The sequence below is a fragment of the Sciurus carolinensis genome, chromosome 4 (assembly GCF_902686445.1).
Source record: "Sciurus carolinensis chromosome 4, mSciCar1.2, whole genome shotgun sequence".
Taxonomy (NCBI): Eukaryota; Metazoa; Chordata; class Mammalia; order Rodentia; family Sciuridae; genus Sciurus; species Sciurus carolinensis.
In genome coordinates this window covers 14,959,368-14,982,483 of record NC_062216.1, presented here as the reverse complement: position 1 = coordinate 14,982,483, position 23,116 = coordinate 14,959,368, and the positions used below count along the sequence as shown (strand labels likewise).

At 43.4% G+C, this 23,116-nt stretch overlaps 2 protein-coding genes across 3 annotated transcripts in view; both read left to right on the top strand.

Annotated features, from left to right (window-relative positions):
• The first annotated feature begins 4,654 nt into the window (after positions 1-4,654).
• Positions 4,655-10,690, top strand: Polr3d (RNA polymerase III subunit D). Of its 2 annotated transcripts, none has more exons than XM_047549857.1 (9): positions 4,655-4,773; positions 4,991-5,160; positions 6,009-6,052; positions 7,379-7,530; positions 7,632-7,756; positions 7,922-8,090; positions 8,467-8,732; positions 9,188-9,295; positions 9,477-10,690. In XM_047549857.1, exons 2-9 carry the CDS (start codon positions 4,996-4,998, stop codon positions 9,597-9,599), a joined length of 1,152 nt encoding a protein of 383 aa, XP_047405813.1. In that variant the 5' UTR covers positions 4,655-4,773; positions 4,991-4,995; the 3' UTR covers positions 9,600-10,690. The 2 variants fall into 2 exon arrangements, with proteins under 2 accessions (XP_047405813.1, XP_047405812.1); XM_047549856.1 differs by having other exon boundaries at positions 9,188-9,340; positions 9,477-10,678.
• A 4,017-nt stretch (positions 10,691-14,707) lies between these two features.
• Piwil2 (piwi like RNA-mediated gene silencing 2) overlaps positions 14,708-23,116 on the top strand; it is a 67,788-nt gene continuing 59,379 nt past the window's right edge. The window contains exon 1 of the mRNA XM_047551447.1: positions 14,708-15,928. The gene's annotated coding sequence lies outside the window, so the exon portion shown is untranslated. The remainder of the gene's footprint in view (positions 15,929-23,116) is intronic.

Below are 23,116 nucleotides of genomic sequence, written 5' to 3'. Positions count from 1 at the left end.
AGCAGATACAGAGGCCCTGAAGCAGAAGCGTGCCAGATGTGTTTCATCAGCAGCTGGGGCCCAGTGCAGCTGGAACAGTGACTGAGGGTCTTGCAGAGGGTCTTGTGGATGCCAGAAAGAGGGCGGTGGCGGGTCAGGTTCTGCAGAGCCTCAAAGGCCAACCTAAAGCCTCTGTGTTTTCTTTGTGGTTGTTTTTTTTTTTTTTTTTTTTTTTTTTTCATTTAGCAGTACTAGGGAATACCCTAGGTCTTATGTATATTAGGCAAGCGCTCTACCACTGAACTACACTCCCAGTTCTTTTTATTCTTATTTTGAGACAGGATCTCACTATGTTGGTTGAGACTGGACTCAAACTTGAGATCCCCTGAGTAGCTGGGATTATAGGCGTGTGCCACCACACCCAGCAAGCCTCTGTGGTGTTTGTTTGTTACTAGGGACTGAACCCAGGGGTGTTTCACCACTGTGCTATATCCCTAGTCTTTTCTATTTTCTGTTTTGAGACAGGGTCTTCCTAAATTGCTGAGACTGCTCTTGAAGTTGCGATCCTCCTGCCTCAGCTTCCTAAGCTGGAATTACAGGCAAGCATCACTGTGCCCAGCTAAACCTCTGCTTTGTACTCTGAAATAGGCATCCGTTAGGAGTTTAAGCAGAGGACTGGAGATATGACTTAGCTGGTAGAGTGCTTGTCTCACAAGCACAAGGCCCTACGTTCAATCCCCAGCACTGCAAAAAAAGAGAAAGAAAAAAGAAAAAAAAAAAAGAGTTTAAGCAGAGGTGTGACCTGATGTAAAATGGGTCAAGTGTACTCTTTTAAGATTAGACTATGGGGGCACATCTGGAAGGAAGCCAAGCAAGAGGTTCTTATAAAAATTACAGCAACCAATAATGATGATGGGCCTGGACCTGAAAGGTACATCCGTGGATGCAGTAAGAAGTGGTAAGATTCTGCCTAGATCTGGAAAAGCTCACATCTTAAGTGTGGAGTGTGAGAGAAAGAAAGGAATCAAGAAGAATTACAAGAATTTTGACCTCAACAACTAAAGGGATGCAGTTGCCGCTTACTGAGATGGGGATCTTTTTGGAGGAGTAGAAGGAAAAGAAAGATCAAAAGTTTAGATGCAGACCCAGGTTTGAGATGCCTAGCAGATATCCAAGTGGTGGTGTGGGCCAGGCAGAGATACACATTTGGGGTTCAGAGACTGAATGGTCTGCTGGAGACAAGCATTGAGGAGTCATCAGTACCCAGTATTCTCTTCAAAGCAGAGGAAACAAACCATGGCAATAGCGTAAGTATAGGGGGAAAAAATAGGAAAATTCCAAGGACTGACTCCAAAAGGTCTCCAATGTTTGGAGGTTAGGCAATGAGGAGGAACCAGCAAATGAATAGCCTACAAAGTGAAGCAAATAAATTAGGGTACATTGCACATAGGGACATGTAATAGCTTGAACTTGGGTAGTGTTCTCATACCACACATTCCTTTTATTTTACTGATTCATATTCAAAACAATTCTTTATTCATTCACATTTCCAATGCCCATGGAGAATTCACAGGAACAGGGTTTTGACAGAATCACATCCACTACATGGGGTTCAGCTAATAATAGTTTGCAGGCTTCCTTTCAGGCTTGAAAAAAAAAAAAATGAACACAGGGAAAATGAAGAGAGAGGTGTGCGAAAAAGTAAAGAATGAAAGCAGAATGGTGTTGAAATCATATTAATTTAATTGGAGGGAAGGGTAGAAAAAGTTCCTGAAAGGAAATTATAATAATCATTGATAGGAAGTAACCTCTAAAATGACAAAGTAGAAGGCCTAACTGAAGTCCCTTTTGGAGGTAAAAAACGGCTTTGGAAAGTCCACAAATATTGCAAGAATCAAATGGATTTTAAAAATTATAAATGTAAGACAACAATGTGGAGTATTATTTAGCCATTAAAGTAAAAATTTAGAAGACTATTTAATAATCAGAAAAATATTCATAGTATTTTATTAAGAGTAAACAGTTGGAGTCTAATACACCAATGCTTCAGGCATGAAATAAATTATACATGTCCTTTTCCCTGTTTAAAAGAGCAAAATGCAGATTATAGCATTATATGTAAAATACCTTAATTTTAAAAAAAACTAAACACAAAGAAAAATAACTTCAGGACTAGAGTTGTGGCTCAGTGGTAGAGCACTTGCCTGGCATTTGTGAGGCCCTGGGTTCAATTCTTGGCACAACATATAAATAAATTAATTAAATAAAAGATTCATTGACAACTTAAAAAATATTTTAAAAAAAGAAAAACACCTTCAAATATATATAAGTTGATGGAATAATGATTTTAATTTTCTTCATGTTTTTAAAAAATTACCAATTTTCTGTGGTGAATTTTTGTGAGAACACCAAACAAAAAATTAGAAACTGCTGGAAGGCTGGTATACTTCACAGTTCAAAAAATGAAATCAAAGCAATTTCATTTAGTGCTCCCATTAGAAGCTAAGGGTTGCTGGGTGTAGCTCTGTAAGGGATAAGAGGGTTTGGGTTTGCTTTGGTTTGATTATCCTAACACCAACGTAGACCAGAGTGTAGTGGGGCACACCTGAAATTCCAGTGACTTCTGAGACTGAGGCAGGAAGATTCTAAATTGAAGGCCAGCCTCAGCAACTTAAGGAGACCCTGTCTCAAAATAGAAAATAATAAGGGGTGGGGACTTGGCTCAGTGATTAAGTTCCCCTGGGTTCAATCCCAGGTACCAAAACCAACCAACCAAACAAACAAGTTAAAATGAATATGGAGAAAAGAAATTTAAAAAGCTCTGGTTAGAAATCAACAAAATATTAATGTATTATTAAATTGGCAAAAAAAGTTTTAAAATTTAAGAGCCAATACTTGAAAGGATATGGCAGTATCTATATTTATATTCTTTTATACTATCTATATTCTTATACATATATTACTAGTGATTGCATTTTATTTTAGCATAACACTTTTTGAAAGCAATTTAGCAACATGGATGATGAGCCATAAAATGCACATATTCAAAATGATATAGCCACTGTGGAAAAATTTGTCAGTACCTTCTGAAACTAAGCATTCAACAACCGTACAACACAATCACACCCATGAACGATTATCCCAGAGAAATTAAAGCATCTGTTTACAAAAATACTGTACATTCTTCACAGTAACTTTATTCACAGTAGCCCCAAACTGGAAAATAACTCAGATCCTTTAAAGGATGAAATGTTAAACAAACCATGGATATTCAGCAATAAAATTGAACAAAGTATTGATACAGGAAGCAATTTGGATGATATCCACAGAATTATGCTGAATTTAAAAAGCAATCCCAAGAAGTTACATAGTGTATGATTCCATTTCTAGAACACTTTTGAAATAACAAAAATTGTAGAAATGAACAGATTAGAGGTGGGAGGAGCGGGGCTGAGGGAGGTGTGGATCTAAAAGGGCAACTAGAGATCCTTGTGATGAAAATGTCTTGTATCTTGACTGTAAAAATGTCAATATTCTGGTTGTGATGTTGTAGTAGAGTTTTGCAAGCTATTACTATTGGGGGAACCAAGTAAACAGAACTTGGGACCTCTCTACATTATTTATTACTACTGCACGTTATGTCTACAACGATCTCAACCTTTTTAAAAAAACGTACATCTTCTTTTGGGCAGTTTATTCCTGGTATGGAAATCTGTTCTAGGGATATTAATTCAAAAGCAGGAAAAAAATTTTGAATATACCAGATGTTCACTACAGCTTTATTTATAACGGGGGAATGACCTAAATGTCCAAACAGGGAAACAGGTTGTCATGATATGATCACCTGAAAATTACAATTGTCATTTGAAGCAGCAACAAAATAGTATCTGAAAAAGGAGGATATAAAATTGTGGTACAATATGAGTTTTGTTGAGATGGGTAGGTACGTTATAAAAATTTTAATAGCAGCAGTCTACATGGAATTCTAGAAGAAAGGGTTTCCTTCCCTCAAACTCTACGTAATGGAATCACAATAAAAGTTCTTTGAATTCATCCCTCCAGCAGTAGAGCAAACTTCATTTTCAGATTCCTTCCAGGTATTGAGTTAAGTGAGCCCGAGAGCCCGCACAGACGCGAGCCCAGGGCAGGTGCGATTAGGTACCCGGGTCTGCTATAGCAGCTCCGGGGCTGCCCCACGGTCCCACTCCGGACCCCATAGGAGTCTGGGGATGTCCTCCCCCCCGCCAGGGCGAGGCCGCCGTCCACAGGTACAGTGACCACTCCAAGGTCACCAAGGAAAGCCCGCTGCCCGGGCTCGGCCTGGCCCTGGGCTCCCCGATTCTGACTCTGGGTCTCGCTCTCTGCCCCGCGCCCCTCGCCCCAACCCAAGCCGCAATCCACAGCTCCCAGAGGCTCCGCCAGGCGACTCCCCACATTGCAGTGTGACGACCACCAAGGTCCCCAACCCTGAGGTCAGCCACTCTACCACCACCCCGGGTCAAGACCCCAGAGCGCCGCACCGTAGTGTAGCCCAGACCTGCCCCCTCATCCTTTTTCGCCCTCTCAACCCAGCTTTTCCCGACTCCGGGAAGAACCGGGAAGAGAAGGCGGAGGGGCAGCGAGGCGCCGCCTAATAAATACTATGGCCTGGCCCCGCCCCTCAACGTCACTTCCGCCTCGCGCCAAGATGGCGGCGCCCGAGCTCTGCCACGCAGACTTCCGCCCTGTTCGGAGATCGCAATCTGACGGCGGGCCTCGACGGAGGTGAAGTCGTGGTGTGCGGCAGCAGTCCCGGTGCGTCCCCGCTCGGGGCCTGGGGAGAGGGCGGGGGCGAGCTAAAGGCTCTAGCCGGGGTGGTCGGGGGAGCCTCGCCACGTGGGAGGGGGAGGAGCTGAGATGCCGCAGCTGCGACGTCCTGACGGTGAAGGGGCGGGAGGCCACGTGGGTGGGGTTCCTCCCAGGGTCCGCGTGTCGGTCCCTTCAGGTGACTTCGTTGCCCATTCTCGCCCAGGCAACATGTCGGAAGGAAACGCTGCGGGCGAGTCCAGCGCGCCGGGAGCCCCGCGACCGCTCCTCTCTGGGGCCCGGGGGCTTGTCGGGCGGCGGCCTGCACCCCCGCTCACGCCGGGCCGCCTTCCCTCCATCCGCTCCAGGGACCTCACCCTCGGTGGAGTCAAGAAGGTACCTGAAGGCTCGTTTGAAAAGAAATCCAACTACCTTGAATTCCAGGCCTCTGGGATTCAACTCATGTCGTGTAGGACCTAGTCTGTCCCCAACAGTGATGTTGGGCCTCGTGAATCTTGTCCCCAGACTTCTGCATACTCCTCTACAAATGCTAGGGAACCTATTCCAAGTCTAGGTACTGGGTTCAAGATGTTGAGATGTAATTGAAGAGCAGAGATCCTAATTAGCTCAAGATGTTGAAAAGCAGTTTGAGCAGTGCTTATTTGTTTTTAGTGTGTTTTGGACATCTTTAAAAATCCCATGAAAAACATTATGTATATGACTGTGGATGTAAAAAGTAGCCCTGAAAGGGAAGGACAGGGTGACAGAAGCATAAAGTACAATTTCTTAAAGATTTAACATTTCCTTGGAAAATTCTGGTGATGAGTATGCCTGTGTCAACCTGTTGTGAGTGCTGGCAGGTCTTCTGTCTTTGCTACAGAAGCATTGCTGTAGGAATTATTTCCCTGCGGTAGTGACTGGTCTGTAGTGGTTAGGAGACAAGTGAGGTTACATCAGTTCCTTTGTTTTTGGAAATTTTGGAGTCTCTCCTTTTATAGGGGAGAAGCTGAGATTTTGGCATTTTGGACACTCCTCTCTTCTCTGTAACTCCACTCCCTTCACAGCACGATGGTCTTCCTTTTCAAGCACATGCCTGTCTCTGAAAACTCTTAATAGTGTGGAATGTGCAGAAGAGAGCTATGCTGATCTTGGCCTATAGAAGATGCCCATTGGGAATTTTTATTTTCCTCTGTACTTTGAGGTCAGAACTTACCAAATCAGTGACTCCTGTATTTTACTTTCAGAAAACCTTCACCCCAAATATCATCAGTCGGAAGATCAAGGAAGAGTAAGTAGCTAGGTCTGCTGAATACTTGCCCCTTATATACTTGCTCTGAATTGGGGGCTTTGGGGAAGTGACTAGGTGTGTGGCTCAGAAATTTGAATTTTTGTCTTTGGTTCTTTTTAGTAATGGTTTTTGACCCTGGCTTCTAGGTGATTTTTAAGTGCAAGCTTTTAAAAAACACTGATGTGAAAATGGGTGGAACTAGAGACCATCATGTTAAACAAAATAAGTCAAACTCAGAAAGTTAAGGGTTGTATGTTTTCTCTCATATTCAGAAACTGGAGAGGAAAAGAAAACAGAGGTGGGGTGGGTCTCCCCAACAAAGGGAGATAGCAAAGTAAAGGGACCTACTGATGGAGGATAGGGAGAGAGAGGGGAAATGCCAGGGGGTGATATTGGCCAAATTATTATATTATGTGCTTGAACAAATATGTAACAAATCCCATCGAGTGTACAACTATAATGCACCAATAAAAAATGAGGAAATAAAAAACAAACAAAAATCACCGATGCCTGAGATACTGTGTGTTAGTCAGTTTTCCATTATTATAAGAAATACCTGAGGTAGGTAAATAAACTTAGAAAAGATTAATTTTGGCTCTTAGTTCTTACAGTCATGATCAATTGGCCCCACTGCTTTTGGGCAAAGCAGCATATGATGGCAGGGTGTGGCAGAACAAAACTACTTACCTCATGGCCTGGATGCAAAAAGAAAAGAGAGAGGATGAGGAAAGGATCCAGGTTCCTCTATCCTCTTCAAGAGCATACCCCCAGTGACCTGAAGACCTGCTACTAGGCCATACCTTATCACTTCTACCACCTCTCAAAAGTGCCAAACTAGGAAGCAATCCTTGAGCACCCAGGCCTTGGAGGACATTTAAGATCCAAACATGCCTGTAATACCAACAACTTCAGAGGCTAAGATGAGATGATCACAAATTCAAGGACAGCCTGGGCAACTTCATAAGACCATGTCTTAAAATTTAAAAAATAGAAAGGGCTGGGGATACAGCTCAGTGGTAGAGTACCCCTGGTACCACCAAAAAATAATAAGTAAATAAACAAAAATGTAGCCTCTTGCTTTCAGTCAGTGGGGGGAAAAAAGTCCGTGTTTTTGGACAAGAAGGTAAAATGGAGCAAACTGCAAGGCCCCTACCTCATCAAGGAAGTGGGGAAAGTGCCAGACCTAGGACTGGGTTCTACTGTTCATGGCGTACTTACTGGCTCATCAGCTTTCTGCTCGGTTGGATGAAGTGCATTTGGGGAATAGGACCGGTTTGCTGAGGCTGAGAGAGTAAGTGGTTTCCCTTCATCTATTCTTTTTTCCAGGCCTAAGGAAGAAGTAGCTGTGAAGAAGGAGAAGCGTGAACGGGATAGGGATCGTCAACGCGAGGGACATGGTCGGGGCCGGGGCCGCCCAGAAGTCATCCAGTCCCACTCTATCTTTGAGCAGGGCCCTGCAGAAATGATGAAGAAAAAAGGTAGAAAGAGATAAGTCATGGATTTCAGTCCAGACTGCCTGAGGGAAGGGCAAGAGGGACAGAGTTCCCTTATCCCTACTGAACAGGATGATTTCCCATAGGGAACTGGGATAAGACAGTGGATGTGTCTGACATGGGACCCTCTCATATCATCAACATCAAAAAAGAGAAAAGGGAGACGGATGAAGAAACCAAACAGATCCTGCGCATGCTGGAGAAGGATGATGTAGGTACTAGGAGAGGGGGTGAGGGGACTCCTAGGGAAGAAGAGCTCACTTATGTCCTGGGACCCTGGTGAGTGGCAGGAACCTTTGGTTAGAAAAGGACTAAAATGAACTGTGATCCAGGTACAAGTGCTGTCAAGCTGTGTGACCCAACTCTTCTTTGGTAGTTTATTGATGACCCTGGGCTGAAAAACGACATACGAAACATGCCTGTGCAGCTGCCCCTGGCTCACTCTGGGTGGCTTTTCAAGGAAGAGAATGAAGAGCCAGATGTTAAACCTTGGCTGACTGGTCCCAAGGAAGAGGCTATGGAGGTGGATGTGCCTGCCGTGAAAGGTACCTGGTGTCAGTTAACTTCCCTCTTCCCTGACAGTCCCCAGAGTTTCTCACATGAGCCTCCAAGACTTCCGCTCATGGGCCATTCCTTTCCCATTCCAGTTCCAAAATACAGGAGCTGAACAAAGACACAATTTGTCCCTCTCTGAGGGTGTATGTGTTGACAAGGTTCAGTAGATGGGAGCCTCAGATATAACTTTTTAGAGAAGTCACACACCTCTTGAATGTGCTGTTTCTTTCTCTCTCCGTAACCAGTGTCTCCCTCCAGCTTCGTGACTGAGTGACAGTGGAACAGATGGGGGTGAAGGACTGGGGACAGTGAGATGACATAGAGGGAAACAACTTGATGTCCCTTCCTTTGTCTTATCCTGGGCAGTAAAAGAGGAGCCACAAGATGAGGAGGAGGAGACTAAGATGAAGGCTCCTCTCAGGACAGCCAGGAAGACTCCAGGCCTCTCAAAGGACATATCCGTGGCAGAGCTGCTCAGGGAGCTGAGCCTTACCAAGGATGAGGAGCTGCTGTTTCTCCAGCTGCCAGACACCCTCCCTGGCCAGCCGCCCACCCAGGACATCAAGCCTGTCAAGACAGAGGTGCAAGGCGAGGATGGACAGATGGTGGTCATAAAACAGGAAAAAGACCGGGTATGCTCAGGAGTGAGTTCTGGGGGAAATTGCAGGGTAGGCGTACCAGGCAAGAGAGCTGACCTGTAGGGGAAGGGCAGGGGTGCTACCCAAGATGAAGTGAGAATGATATGCATTGGTCCTCATCTGCAAGGGCTTCAGGGCCTATGTTTTCAACCCTAGTACCTGTGTGTGCTTACTTTTTGTAATGAATAATTTTAAAACAGACAAATGAGAGAATATGAGTTCCTGTGTACCATTGTTCAGCTTAGCAGTTATCAGTATTTTGTCCTTTTGTTTGTGGCAGGTTTTGTTTTATAACCAGGATCAGAAAGCCCCAGAAGAAAGTCCCTCTTTGGGAAGCTTGTTCTGGCCTCTGCTGCCCACACCTCTTTGGAGGATGTAATGGGGTTCATTCACAAAAGTTAGAGTAGCGAACTCCTTGCCTAGTTTCCATCCCTTGCATCTCTCCACAGGAAGCCAGGCTGGCAGAGAACACTTGCACCTTGGCTGATCTGACAGAGGGCCAGGTTGGCAAGCTACTCATCCGCAAGTCAGGAAGGGTGCAGCTCCTCCTGGGCAAGGTGACTCTAGATGTGACGATGGGAACCACCTGCTCCTTCCTGCAGGTGCGAGCCCCATAGGGCCATGGAGAGGCTCTGGATGGGCTGGGCAGTGCCCAGGGAGGGAGGGAGTTTCTTAGCATATCACGTGAGAGTCACAGAGGGCAGGGCATGGTTCTCATCACTGTCCCTGTGGTTGCAGGAGCTGGTGTCTGTTGGCCTCGGAGACAGTAGGACAGGAGACATGACAGTCCTGGGACATGTGAAGCACAAACTTGTATGTTCCCCCGACTTTGAATCCCTCTTGGATCATAAACACCGGTAAAATGAACAGATGGAGGATGATAGTGACTATGCCCATGGCTGCTGCCTGCTCCAGACGTTTTGTTCTCAAATCCCTGCGACCCAGAAGGGGCCTGTTTAGCCCACCCACTCCAGCCTTTGGCAGTGAGCCTTCTAGTTTTTTCCCCACCAGAGCCCACACAGCTCCCTCCCCAGCAGTTGTGAATGGCACAGCGATCGTGCCACAACACAGATATGGAGGGCACATCTTGCTGCTGGAGACTGGTCCCTGCTATTTATTTTTATATTTATATCTTGATCTACTCAACTGACTGCATCCTTCCAAGGTGGAGTGGTCTCTGGGAAAATGGAGGCTCCTTTTGGGGGCCTGTGGGGCTGCAGGGCTGGGAAGTGGAAGGGCTGCTGCAGATTTGGCTTCTGCTCCCTCTTTCCTCCCAGGAGGCCGGTAGGAGAGAGAGCAGGAATGGAATCTGAGACTTACATGCTCAGTCCTAGCTTGTTCCAAGTTCTGTGTCCTTGGACAAACTACTTAACCTTTCTGAGCCTCATATTCCTCATCTGACAAAAATGGGGATAATACCTACCTCACAGGGTTGGTGTGAGGATCAAATGGAATACTGTGGATGAAAACTCCTTGCACAAGGCCAGACATGTATACTTGTAGGCACTCAATAAACCTTAGTTTCCCTTTCCTTTGCCTGAGTATTTTCAAACAAAATGTACATTCCATGAATCAGAAGAAGTTAGCTGTTAATGTCTCCACTTTTGTCTGTCCATCCTTCCTTTCTTCCTTTCATTCATTCATTTTTGTGGCACTGGGGACAAACCCCAGGGCCTTGTGCATGCTAGACAAGCACTCTGTCACTGAGCCATGTCCCCAGCCCTCCTTGATGCTTCCTCTGCATTTCATTCCACCCCACCCTGGTTCTGATGCTGTAAATGTTCAAGTCTGTTTTTCTGTATCTCATCTCATAGTTACTCTTAGCTGCTGTGTGAGTTACTAGTTGTAAACTTTGTTAAAAGAAATCAGGGACTCCTTTTGGCACTTTGCAAAGGCTTTTGGCCCAAACTCATTCTCTTCACCCCTACAATAAGTAGCCAGTACTCTTTCAACTTTCATTAAAACATTTCTCAAAAGAAACCTGGGAGCCAGGTGTGGTGGCACATGCCTGTAATCCCAGCTACTTGAAAGGCTGAGGCAGGAGGATCACAAGTTTGAGGCCAGCCTGTGCAACTTAGCAAGACCCTTTCTCAAAAGTTAAAAGAACTAGAGCTGTAGCTCAGTGGAAAGTTCTCCAGTACCAAAAAAAAAACCAAAACAATGGCCACTCAGAATCATCACCACAAGTCAAATAGTGCTAAAAAATAAATCCTTGATAAGACAAAGGTTAGAGCTGATGCTTAACAGGTGACGTCCCACTTCAAAATCTCTTTTGAGTCCCCCTCTGCCTCCTGTGCCATCACCAGATCCTCTGTTGAACATGGATCCCAGTCCCAGCTGCCATGCTCTCTCGTTGAGCTCATAGGTCTGTGATCTTGGTCCCTTCTTCACATCATTTCTGTTCTGTGTAGTCCCTGAAGCAGTAGTTTCTCCTTCCACCCTGGGTAGGACTGAGACTGTTTTTAGGTTAGAACAAAGTGGCACAGCAGTGTCAGGTGGCTGCAGGCTGACGAGAGCCTGCTCATCTCAGTGTGTTGCCTCTGCAAGACGAGTGAACCCCAGTCCTGGTGAGAAGTGCCTCTGCACTGCCGGCTTGCCCCCTAGCTTTTGGATGCGTCTTCCTTTAATCTCACTTTCCTTCTTTCTGTTCTGCTGTTATTTATCCAGCATCGCTGGGGCTTTCCCTACAAAGCCTCTCAAGCTGCCCGGCCTGCAGCCGTGAGGGGGATTGAATATTTAGTGACCACATTGCCCTTTCTGAAGCTGAAAGCTTGTGTTAGTTCTGTTCAGTAGTGTTCTGCTCTTTTCTCATTATAGAGGACTGGTGTAGAAAGGGATCCTTGGAAGTATGTGCCATGGAAATCCTGCTCCGTTCTACGCTGGGCTTTGATTAGCTCTGGGCTGCAGCTTTGTGTTCTTTTCAGTAGCTGAGGCACTGCCTTTGGGTCTCTGTTGTAATCCCCTTTCTCTTACTTCTTTGGTTCAAAAATACCCTTCTACTTATATGACAGGGTTGGGGGCTAATCCAGCGGTCCTGGTATTTTGCAGTCTTTAGTTCTTTGGTTCTTCCAAGAAAGCTTGAGGAAGAGCACATGCCACCTCACCTCTGTTCATTTTATCTCAGGTATCTTAGTGAAGCTTAGGACTCTCACAAGTCCTTACAGCTTGTGATCCCTGATGCACATATTAGATCTCATCAATAAAACTGTGGAGAAGCCAGGAGTGGTGGGTACAGACTATGATCCCAGAACTCTGGAGGCTGAGACAGGAGGATCACAAGTTCAAAGCCAGCCTGGGCAACTTGATACTCCCTACCTAAAAAATAAAGGGCTCAGTAGCAGAACACCCCTGGGTTCAATCCCTAGTACTGAGGGGAGAAAAAGAAAAATGTGGAGAAAAAGGCAAGGCAAGTCTGCTTTCTTGGCTGTCAAATATTTCTACCAAAAATATGTGCAAATAACAGGAGAAAAACCCAAAATCAAATTCATATTGGGTGCAAATAGATGCAAATTTATTACTACCTGCATCTGTGTACACATATTTTGTTAGAAACAGAAGGGGAACCATAGGTTTGTTCATTTCTTTACATGAGTAAGTGACAGTTTGGGCTTTAGAGTTAGACTTGGATTTGGATCCATCTCTATCAGTAACCCTGGGAGAAAAAAGTCACTTATTTTTCCCTAAGCCCAGTTGTTTTTGTTTTTAATTTTCCAGAAGAATGAGATAATGGCTTTTTTATAATGATGCTTTTATGTTAGAGTAAAGATGAAGTATATTGGATGCCAGACAGATAAGTGTCTATAACAGGATGTGTGACCAGCACAAGGAACAGGAAACTAGATTGACAGAGACTTCAGCAGCAAGGATGTTCATCACGTAGCACACAAGTTCTGGAGATAGGTGGTTCCAGAATTCAGTGGTCATCACGATTTTCCTGGATCCATTTACTCTGCCATCCTCAGTGCTATAGAATGGCTACTTCGCTTCTCAGCATTATTTCTTAAAATGACAGTGTTTAAAACTATTAGTCCATTTTTTTTGTTGCTGACACTGGGGGCCACGCCTCTACCACTTGAACTCAGAGGAAACCACATCCAAACCATAGCAGAAACCAAACAGTAAGCAATGGGCAGCAGTTGAGGATCTTTTCCCTTGCTCTGCTCTTAGAGAGTAGTTTTAGAAGCCTCATAGATTTGCTCAAGTCTTTATAGGACTGAGCCATATATCTGCCCTGGGACCAGGCACTGGCAAAGGAAAAAAGGTACACAAGTTTATTCCTGGGTATACTGTGGCCTGTGAGATGGGATTTTGTTAGAAGGAAAAAACAAGAGTGGCAGTTAGGTAGATAATCTATGATAGTTGCCGCCATTTTTTGTTTTGTTTTGAGCCATATCCCCAGCCCTGTTTTTTGTATTTCATTTAGAGACAGGGTCTCCCTGAGTTGCTTAGCGCCTCGCTTTTGCTGAGACTGGCTTTGAACTTGTGATCCTCCTGCCTCAGCCTCCCAAGCTGCTGGGATTACAGGCGTGTGCCACCACACCCAGCTACCACCATGTTTTAAAAAATATTGTAGCTGGGGCCGGGGTTGTGGCTCAGTGGTAGAGCACTTGCCTAGCACATGTGAGGCTGTGGGTTTGATCCTCAGCACCACATAAAAGTAAATAAAATAGAGTTATAAAAAACTATTAAAATATTGTAGCTGTCTTGGGAGACTGAGCCAGGAGGATCACAAGTTCCAGCCTCAGCAACTTAGCAAAACCCAATCTCAAAAAGAAAAGAAAAAGAAATTTGTAGCACAGTACAGCATTGTGTCACACACTTGTAACTCCAGCCACTCAGGAGGCTGAGGCAGGAGGATCTCAAGTTCAAGGTTAGCCTCAGCATCTTAGACCTTGTTTCAAAATAAAAAGGGCTAGGGATGGAGCTTAGTGGTAAAGCACACCTGGGCACCCTGGACAAAATTCCCAGTACCACAAATAATAAAAATGAATAATTAAACAAAAAATATTGTGGTAAAATCATAAGATTTGTGTCTGTAGAATTTTTAATGTTTAATCACTTTTTATTCTAAATAAACTAGTTTTTTTAGTTCATATTCATCCAAATTTTGTTTATTATATACAATATAAATTATATGCTGTTTTACTGGGTGCTCCAACTCAGTCAATATGCAGTTCCTCCATGTCACTGAGTGTCATATTTCAGATAATTTGTGAGTTAGCTGGAAGCATTAAAGATAGCATCTTTTAATCAGACCCACCACATGTTCCAACTGAATTGAGCCCTCAACCCTAGGGTCTTAAAGGTAAAAAGACTTACTTCTTAGTTATGGTACACAAAGGTTTAGTGCTAGCCTGGGCAACATAACAAGACCTTTGTCTCTGAAAAAACTGTGTGTGTGTGTGTGTGTGGATGGAGGGAGTGGGCAGGGGAGTGGCAGGTTTATGACAGTAAGTAGGGCAGGCCTCCCACTGAGAAGGTCTGATCTGAGGAGAGGAAGCAGTAGGATCAGGAGAGACAGAGAGAGTATTCTGGGCAGAGGGAAAGCTTGGAGACTGGTTTGGAGCTGAAGGAGTGAGAGGAGCAGCAGGAGAGGGTGCCTTTATTCCACTGTAAGGACTTTGTCTTCATTTTTAAATGGGGAGTCATGGCAAGCTTCCTTGCTTAAGTTTCCAGACAGTGATGACTGGCTGCTGTGTTGAAACACAGGCCGAGCACGGCTGCAGATCCCAGGCCACACAACAGACAAGTGTGCTTAGATAAGGGTAGTGGATAGTGGTAGAGCGTAATGGTGGATGAGTAGGGAGTGATTGGATTCTAGACACTTTTAAAATTTTTTCAATACTGAGAATTGCCTCACACATACCAGGCAAGCACTCTACCACTGAGCTATATTCCCAGCACTTAAAAAAAATTTTTTTTTTTTTGAGACAGGGTCTCATTAAATTGTCCAGGCTGACCCCCAACCTACAATCTCCTAACTCAGCCTCCCAAACCCCTGGAATTACAGGTGTGAACCACAGGGCCCAGCTCTAGATACTTATTTTGAAGTTTTAGCCAGCTTGATCTGCTGATAGATTAGTTGTGGGTGTGAGATAAGAGTCAAGTTCACTCCGAAGCTTTGACAGTAGAAAACAGTCAAAAGCTGTGGGAAAATGGCCTTGACTTGACTTCCTTCCATCTTCCAATCTCAGTTAGTAGGAACTAATTCACATCTAGAACTCTACTGCAAGAGAATGGGGAAATGTTAGTATTTTGCTTTCTAGCCCCTGCGGTCCAGCTTGACGCTTTACAAAGGCCTGCGGGATGACGAGTGCCACCTACTATATCCTCTGCAGTTGTGGCACTCGTCTAAAGTTGGAATGTGGCCCTGTGGTGCTGTGTTCCAGAAGGAAGCAGCCCCTTTAGCTAGACCCGCACTCAGGGTGACTTGAAAACCTTTCTACGGTATTTTTCACAAGAATTCTGGAAATGTCTTATGTTGTACAACCTTAGTGGCTAAATTAGAATCTTATCTTTGGGCTACAAAATTTTACCCAAGCAATCATGCCTCTGTGTCTGGATATTTAGATTTTTCCAGTTTTTCACTGTTTAAAAAAGTGACGTGATAAATAACCTCGTTAAATTGTTGCCAGCATTGTCAACTATTTTCCTAAGGTTCTTTATTAAAAACAGCTTTACTAACTGGGAGCAGGGGTGTGCACCTGTAGTCTCAGGTACTCGGGAGATGGAGGCAAGAGGATCACTTGAGCCAACAAGTTCTATACCAGCCTGCTGAAAAACACAGCAAGACCTGTCTCAAAACAAAACAAAACATCTTTGTTAAGTCAAATTCTGTGACTTTTTTTTTAAATTGGTGTTCGAAGCCAGGGCTTTGTGAACGTGAGGCAAACACCTTGCATCTGAGCTACATTCCAACTCATTCTGTGACATTTTTAAGACTTTTGATAGATCTTGCCTTCCAGAGTGTTTGCACCTATTCATATGCTCCTTTGTAACCTTAAATGTGTGACTGAGGTTCAATTTTTAAACTATATGAGCATTAAAAACAAAACAAACAAACAAAAAAAACCCCTGCTCATTTGGAGACCTGCCATGTGCTTACAGGACTCTGGGTGGTTACCTAACCTCTGGTTGGTCCCTTCCTTCATCAGCAGAACTGGTGTGCTAAGGACATCCAGCTACCCGTGGTGAGTTAGAATTTCCAAGTCAGTTGTGTTTTTTCCCAAACTTGTTTTGGGTAGTTGTATTTACTCTTGTAATTACATAATTTAACTAAGCAATTGCATAAACTGATAAAGCTGAGGGCTAAAATAAGGTCATTTCTGTCAGAAATATGGTAAATACTTAATTTTAAGTAATTATTTAAACTGATGAAATATGAGTGCTAAAATAAAGAGTTCTTAGTTCTATGGAAACTAAGGTAAATGCTTTGGAAAGACTCAACAAATGTGAGTCACTGAAAATACTGTTGCATTCAGTTTAGGCAATATGAATATAAATATAGAAGGGACATCATGAACATCCAGGGTCATTTGTTCTCTGATTGCTTCACAAGATCTCTAATGCTTTGACTTCTCAATGCGTTTTTAGAGAAACCAAAATTGGTGTTCTTAGCAGTGCATTGTAGATTCCATGGAATGCCAACCAGCAGGCCCTTTCTCAGAGAAAAAGACTTGTCCCTACACCATTGGATGTGCTTTTTATGTGTGTTAGGGTAAAGTATTTAAGATGGATATGTTTCTCTTTTTAAAAAAAATTTTTAAAAATAGTTGTAGAGGACACAGTACCTTTATTTATTTATATGCAGTGCTGAAGATCAAACCCAGTGCCTCACACATGCTAGGCTTAGCACTCTAGCACTGAGCCACAATCCCAGCCTGGATGTTTCTTTAATTAAATCAAAGTCCATTCAATTTAGAAAATGGCATGGGACCCTCCTATGACCTCTGTGATCTCAGGTCCCAGTCTCCTCCTGGGTCATCCCACTCCAGCCACTCAAACCTGTGCTGTTTGTGTCACATGGCAAGCAGGCTTCGGTTTTGGAACTTTTGCGTTCTTTCCCCAACTACCTAGCACTCACTTCCCCCAGGTGTCTGGTTTCTTGGAGCCCTTCAGTTCTCTCAGACTCCCTGGCCACCTTCCATAATCCAGCAAACTCCCAACCCTGATGCTCCTTATGCCCCTTCTCTTGCTTTATTTTTCTCAATAGTATTTGTCATCATTTGACTTATTCTTTCTTTTTTTTAATCTGATATTCCATCTAGAACACAAGCTATAGAGTAGAGATGGTTTTGTGCATGACTTTTCCCCCAGGACTTAAAATAATTTCTCACACATAACAGGCACCAAATAAATGTTGGGTGAAAGAACACAGGCTTGACTATACTTGTGAAAGTTGTGTGTGTTCAAGAATTTCTATATTTCTGTGCAAATATACAAGTGAGAAAGTTGATATGACTGGACAGTCTCCTAGGTTCCTCCTAGGGAAAGACTGTCCATTACTCTCTGGAGAAAAGAAAGGATCAGGCTGACCTTGTGGGTAAAACTTTGAGCCAGTTCAATGAACTATCTTCATGGCTTCCCCTGGCGAGTGTACAACTGGCACTGGTGTTTACACAAATATGCTGTGTGCACTCATAAACACCAAAGGGACTTATACCAATCAGAAATTGCAGTATAAAGACATGTGCTCATATCTTCAGGACCCTACAACCCTAATGACTCTGAATTGTTCACTTTGTTGATTGGAGCATGTGTCCAAGAGAGGCAATGTCCACCTGGAAGCACCACTGTAGGGGTTTTGAATTTGTTACTTTCCTGATGTGGCTAAGAAGTAAATATGCTCCTTTTGAAAAGCAGCTCTTAGCTTGCTACTGGGTTTTCATCAAAATTGAACACCTCACAATAGCCAAACTATGGAACCAAACTAGATGCCCTTCAACAGATGAATGGATAAAGAAAATGTGATACACATACACAATGGAATATTACTCAGCTTTAAAGAAGAATGAAATTATGGCATTTGCAGGTAAATGGATGCAACTGGAGAACCATGTTAAGCGAAATAAGCCAATCCCCTAAAAAACCAAAGGCCAAATGTTTGATATGTGGATGCTAATTCACAATAAGGGTGGTGTTGGGAAAAATAGAGGTACTTTGCATTAGGCAGAGTTAAGGGAGGGGAGGGGATTAGGGGTAGGAAGGATAGTAGAATGAATAGAACATTATTACCCTATGTACATACAATTACACAACTGGTGTGATTCAACATCACGTACAACCAGAAAAATGAGAAGTTATACTCCACATATATATAATACGTCAAAATACATTCTATCATGTTATACATTCTATCATGTATAACTAATTAGAACAAATTAAAAAACTGAACACCTGAGGAAATGTGTTACAGAATGTACCACTGAAGCCTGTGACTGGCCTCCCATTTTGGGGTGGACTAAGATTTAACAACTAGCAATGTGGTAAGACCCCAACCAGCCTCTCCTGTCAAAAATGGTATATTCCAGTATTCTGGCCTGGCCCCATTGGCATTTCAGATGGATGTGGAAAAAAAAAAAGGCACCTTTTCCTTTGGGGGCAGTTTATTCTCTGCTCTACAACCTAAAGCAAAGCCACCAGCTCAATGAGGCTTCCAGTTTGCAGAGGGTCCCCTAAATGCCAGGCCTTGTTTCACTGATGTTTGGCTAAACTGACACCAGCAGCATCCACAGGCTGCTGTGGCTGTTCCGTGTCAGCTCCAGCTGTGTGAAATGGAGAATGGATATGGTCGCTACACTCAGCCGGCAGATCTAAAACTGTTCTCTAGCTCTGGCCAATACTCCTTGATGAACCCAGTTCTGTTTTCACCGACTCAGGCTGTTGACAGTGACCTACCTGTTTGGTCTGCCACCTGGAAGATTACACACTGGCAGATTAAAGATTTCTCTCATTAGGGCCACGAACCATGTAAACAAATCATACTGCTGATAGAACCATGTGGGTCACTCGTGTAGGTGCCCGTTCTCTGATGATATGAACTGGAATCGAGGTGTAGGCTGTGTCTGCAACTCCCAGATTGCTCCCTCTGCACACCCTTGGGCACCAAGTAAAGGACTCTGCATTCCAGATGCACAAGCCACCACTGCATACCAGGCTTGTGACTCCTGATAAAAGTCGGACCATTTGTCTCTTGGTGAGGGAGGCCACAATGCACAGGGTAAGGAAATTGAGTCCACCCAACCTGACTGCCTCTTAGGGCTACAGGCTTACCAGTGCTGACACTCTTAGGTTTCAGTGTCGTGTCCCAATTAGTTGGCTCTGGCCACCCCATCAGGACCCTTGAAAATAATCTGTCATATTTTCAACTTTGATAAAAGGATGCACCTTTTATCACAGTGGATGCTCCAGCCACTCAAGGCAGACCTTCCAGACTGCCCACCACACACGTGATATTGTTGAGCACTGGAGTGGCCTCCTCAAAACAACTTCTGAGTCTCCCTCTGCTGTAGTATGAATGTCCTTCCTAAAACTCACACTGAAATTTAATTCCCTTTCTGATGGCACTGGGAGGTGAGACCTTGAAGAGGTGGTAAGGATATGAGGGTGGAGCCTGTTTTCTCTTGCTCTCGCCCTCTCTTTCCATGTTGGCCTCTGCCATGTTATACACAGAAAGAAAATCCTCACCGGATGAAGCCCTTCAATCTTGGACTTCTTGCCTCTAGAGTTGTGAGAAATTTATTTTCTTTATTAATCACCCAGCCTGTGGAACTCTTTATCTATTTACCTTTTTTTTTTTTTTTTTCAGTACTGGAAATTGAACCCAGGGCCTCACATATGCTAGGCAAGTGCTCTGCTGCTGAGCTACAGCCCCAGCTCTTTGTGATATTCTCTTATAGCAACAGGAAATAGACTTAGCATCCATTTCCTTTTTCTGGTCCATATATGTTACTAAGTGTCTTAGTCTGTTTTCTGTTGCTATAATGAAATATCTGAGATTGGATAATTCATAAAGAAAAGAGGTTTATTTTGGCTCACAGTTCTGGATATCCAAGAGCATGGCATGAGCATTTGTTCAACTTCTGATGAGGGACTCCTGACAGAAAGTGAAAGCCAGTACATGTGGAAGAGGGGCATGTGTGAGAGAGATATCAAGGGGCGGTTCTGGACGTGCTTTATAATAACCTGCTCTTGCAAAAACTAATCCATTCTGTTGATTACTAACCCAGTCTCATGAGAAAGACATGCATTCATTCATGAGAGAGATGCTTCATGCCCTAATCACCTCCTGAGGGCCTCACCTCAAAACTGCCACACTGGGAATCAAATTTTAACATAAGTTTTGATTGGGACAAACCATTTACAAACCACAGCAGTAAACCATAGCACTGAACATAGCTGTTCTCAGGAAAGGACCATTGTGTCTTTCCACTCTCTGGGTATTAATTAGGATGAAAAGATGAGATGGTAACCTGGAGACCCAGGAGAGCAATGGTGTAGTTCCAGTTCAAGTTCAAGTTGGTCTGAGAACCAGTAGAGCCAATGTTGTATTTTCAGTCCAAAGGCTGATAGGTTTCAGACTCAGGAAAAGCAGATGTCTCAGTTTGAATCTGAAGGCAGGAAAAGGCTGATATCCCAGTCTGAAGGTCATCAGGCAAGAGGAAGTCTCTCTTAATTGGAGGAGACTCAGATCTTTTGGTCTATTCTAGCCTTCAACTGATTGGATGAGTCCCAACCTCATTAGGGAAGGCACTTTGCCTTACTCAGCCCATCAGTTTAAATGTTAATCTCATCAAACACTCTCCCAGGGACACTCAGAATGTTTGACCAAATATCTGGGCATCCTGTGATATCAAGTTGACATAGAAAATTAGCCATCAGCTGGATGCAGTGATGCATGCCTGTAATCCCAGCGGCTTGGGAGGCTGAGGCAGGAGAATCATGAGTTCAAAGCCAGCCTCAGCAATTTAATGAGGACTTAAGCAACTTAATGAGACCCTGTCTCTAAATAAAATATTTTTTTAAAGGGCTGAGATGTGGCTCAGAGGATAAGTGCCCCTGGGTTCAATCCCAGTACCAAAAGGAAGGAAAGAAGGATGGAAAGAAGGAAAGGAAGGAAGGAGAAAATTAACCATCACAGTCATTATCTCTTTTACTTGTAACAGCCATTTTAATGGTTATGAAATGATATTTCATTTGTGGGTTTGTGTTTCTGTAATGAATAATGATAATGTGCTTTTAATGATTTGTATATCTTCTTTTGTGAAAGATTCATTGATCCCTTTTGCTCATTTTTAATATTTTGTTTTTTGTCTTATAATTGAACCATGATATGTTTTGTTATTTATTTTTTTCTCATGAGTTCATCTCTACTGATGCTTTTTATGTGGGAATTTTGGTAGCCTGGCTAAGGGTATATTCCTCCTGGGAGGGTTTATATTTACCCCTGCCAGGAACCCAGAGGTACCACAGACATAGTCCAGTTAAATAAAATCCTTCCTGTAGATTCTAGGCTGAACAGGGAATACAGTTTTTGCTTGTTTGTTTGTTTGTGTTTTTGTGGTGCCAGGGATTAAACCTAGGGCCTTAGCACATGGTAGGCAAGCACTCTACCAGCTGAGCTGTATCCCCAGCTTTAGTATTACTGTGGCTTTAGTGATCTTATTTTCTGAATAACAACCACCACCACCAATCATAATGCATGGTTAGAACAAAAGTATATACAAAAACAAAGGGCCAGAATATTTGAAGTTATGACTGCCTAGGAAAGTCAAAATTGTATATAGTTATAGGTTCTCTTCACCCTGAGTTTTAGAGTTTTAGCAGACTTATATGAACAGAATTTGGTGTTATAGCTTTTTTTTTTTTTTTTTTTTTTTTTTTTTTGTGGTGCTGGGGATCGAACCCAGGGCCTTGTGCTTGCAAGGCAAGCACTCTACCAACTGAGCTATCTTCCCAGCTGGTGTTATAGCTTTTTTTGAGTTAAAAAAAGTATTACCTGTAATTTAACTCAAAATACCTTATCTTATTATGGTACGTGTGTGCTGTATTCTTTTAAATGACAAATAACAACTGCATGTATTTTGGGGGTACAGTGTAATGATTGATACATATTTACATTATAAAATGATTAAAGTAAGCTAATTTACATATCTGTTACCTCACATATTATCTTTTTGTGTGTCTGTGGTGAGACAGTGCTTTTTGCTTGTCTTTCTCCAGTACTGGGGATTGAACCCAGGGGTGCTTTACTACTGAGTTACATCCCCAGGCCTTTTTATTTTCTGAGACAGGGTCTCGCTAAGTTGCCGAGGTTGGACTTGAACTTGCAATCCTCCTGGCTCAGTTTCCCAAGTTGCTGGTATTGCAGTGTGTGCCACCATGCCTGGAAGTGTGTGCTATTTTTTTGTTGGTTTTGTTGAGACCAACTCTCACTATGTTGTCCAGGCTGATCTGGAACTCTTGGGCTCAAGCCTCCTCCTGCCTCGGTCTCCGAAGTATCTGGGATTATAGACTCACTACCACATGCGACATTGTGTATTTGTTTGTGGTACTGGGGATTGAACCCAGAGGTGCTCTATCACCGAGTTATACCCCCAACCCTTTTTATTTTGAGACAGGGTCTGGCTAAATTGCTGAAACTGGCCTTGAACTTGTGATCCTCCTGCCTCAACCTCCCAAGTAGCTAGGTGCTCTCCATGTGTTATTTTATTTTATTTGGTACCAGGGATTGAGCCCAGGGGCACTTAATCACTGAACATCCCCAGTTCTTTTTTTTTTTTTTTTTTTTTTTTTAAATTTTGAGACAGGGTCTCACAAAGTTGCTATTGGACCTGCTAAATTGCAATCTCCTGCCTCAGTCTACTGAGTCACTGGAAATACAGGCATTTGCTACCATGCTCACCTCTAAGTGCTATCTTAGGGATGGACAATTAACAATTGAAGTACCCTGGTAGGAAACATAAACTCCAGGAGAGGTCGATGTGAGTGAATTATGCCATTAACATAGACGAGACACATTTGTGTCTTTCCACAAAATCAGAATTTTTGAATAACAATAAATTTACAAGCTATATTACTTTCATTGGTTGTGATTCATTAAGTCACTTGGTAGCCATAAGCCCAGCAATCTTGAGTTCTTTTATTCCAATCTTAATTATTAATAGCTGTAACACTCAAGTCACATACCACATTTTAAACAATGAGATTCATATTACAGAAAGACTAAAAAGGGTTACAGCAGCCATGGGGCTTCAGGAGGCTGCACAGGCAGAGAGCAAGAAGTCATTGAGCAGTCAGATAAGAGTAGGGATCAGATGAACTTGTTAAGAGTGCAGAGCTATTGGGGCACAGAACTTATTCTAGGACACGGTCCAGAG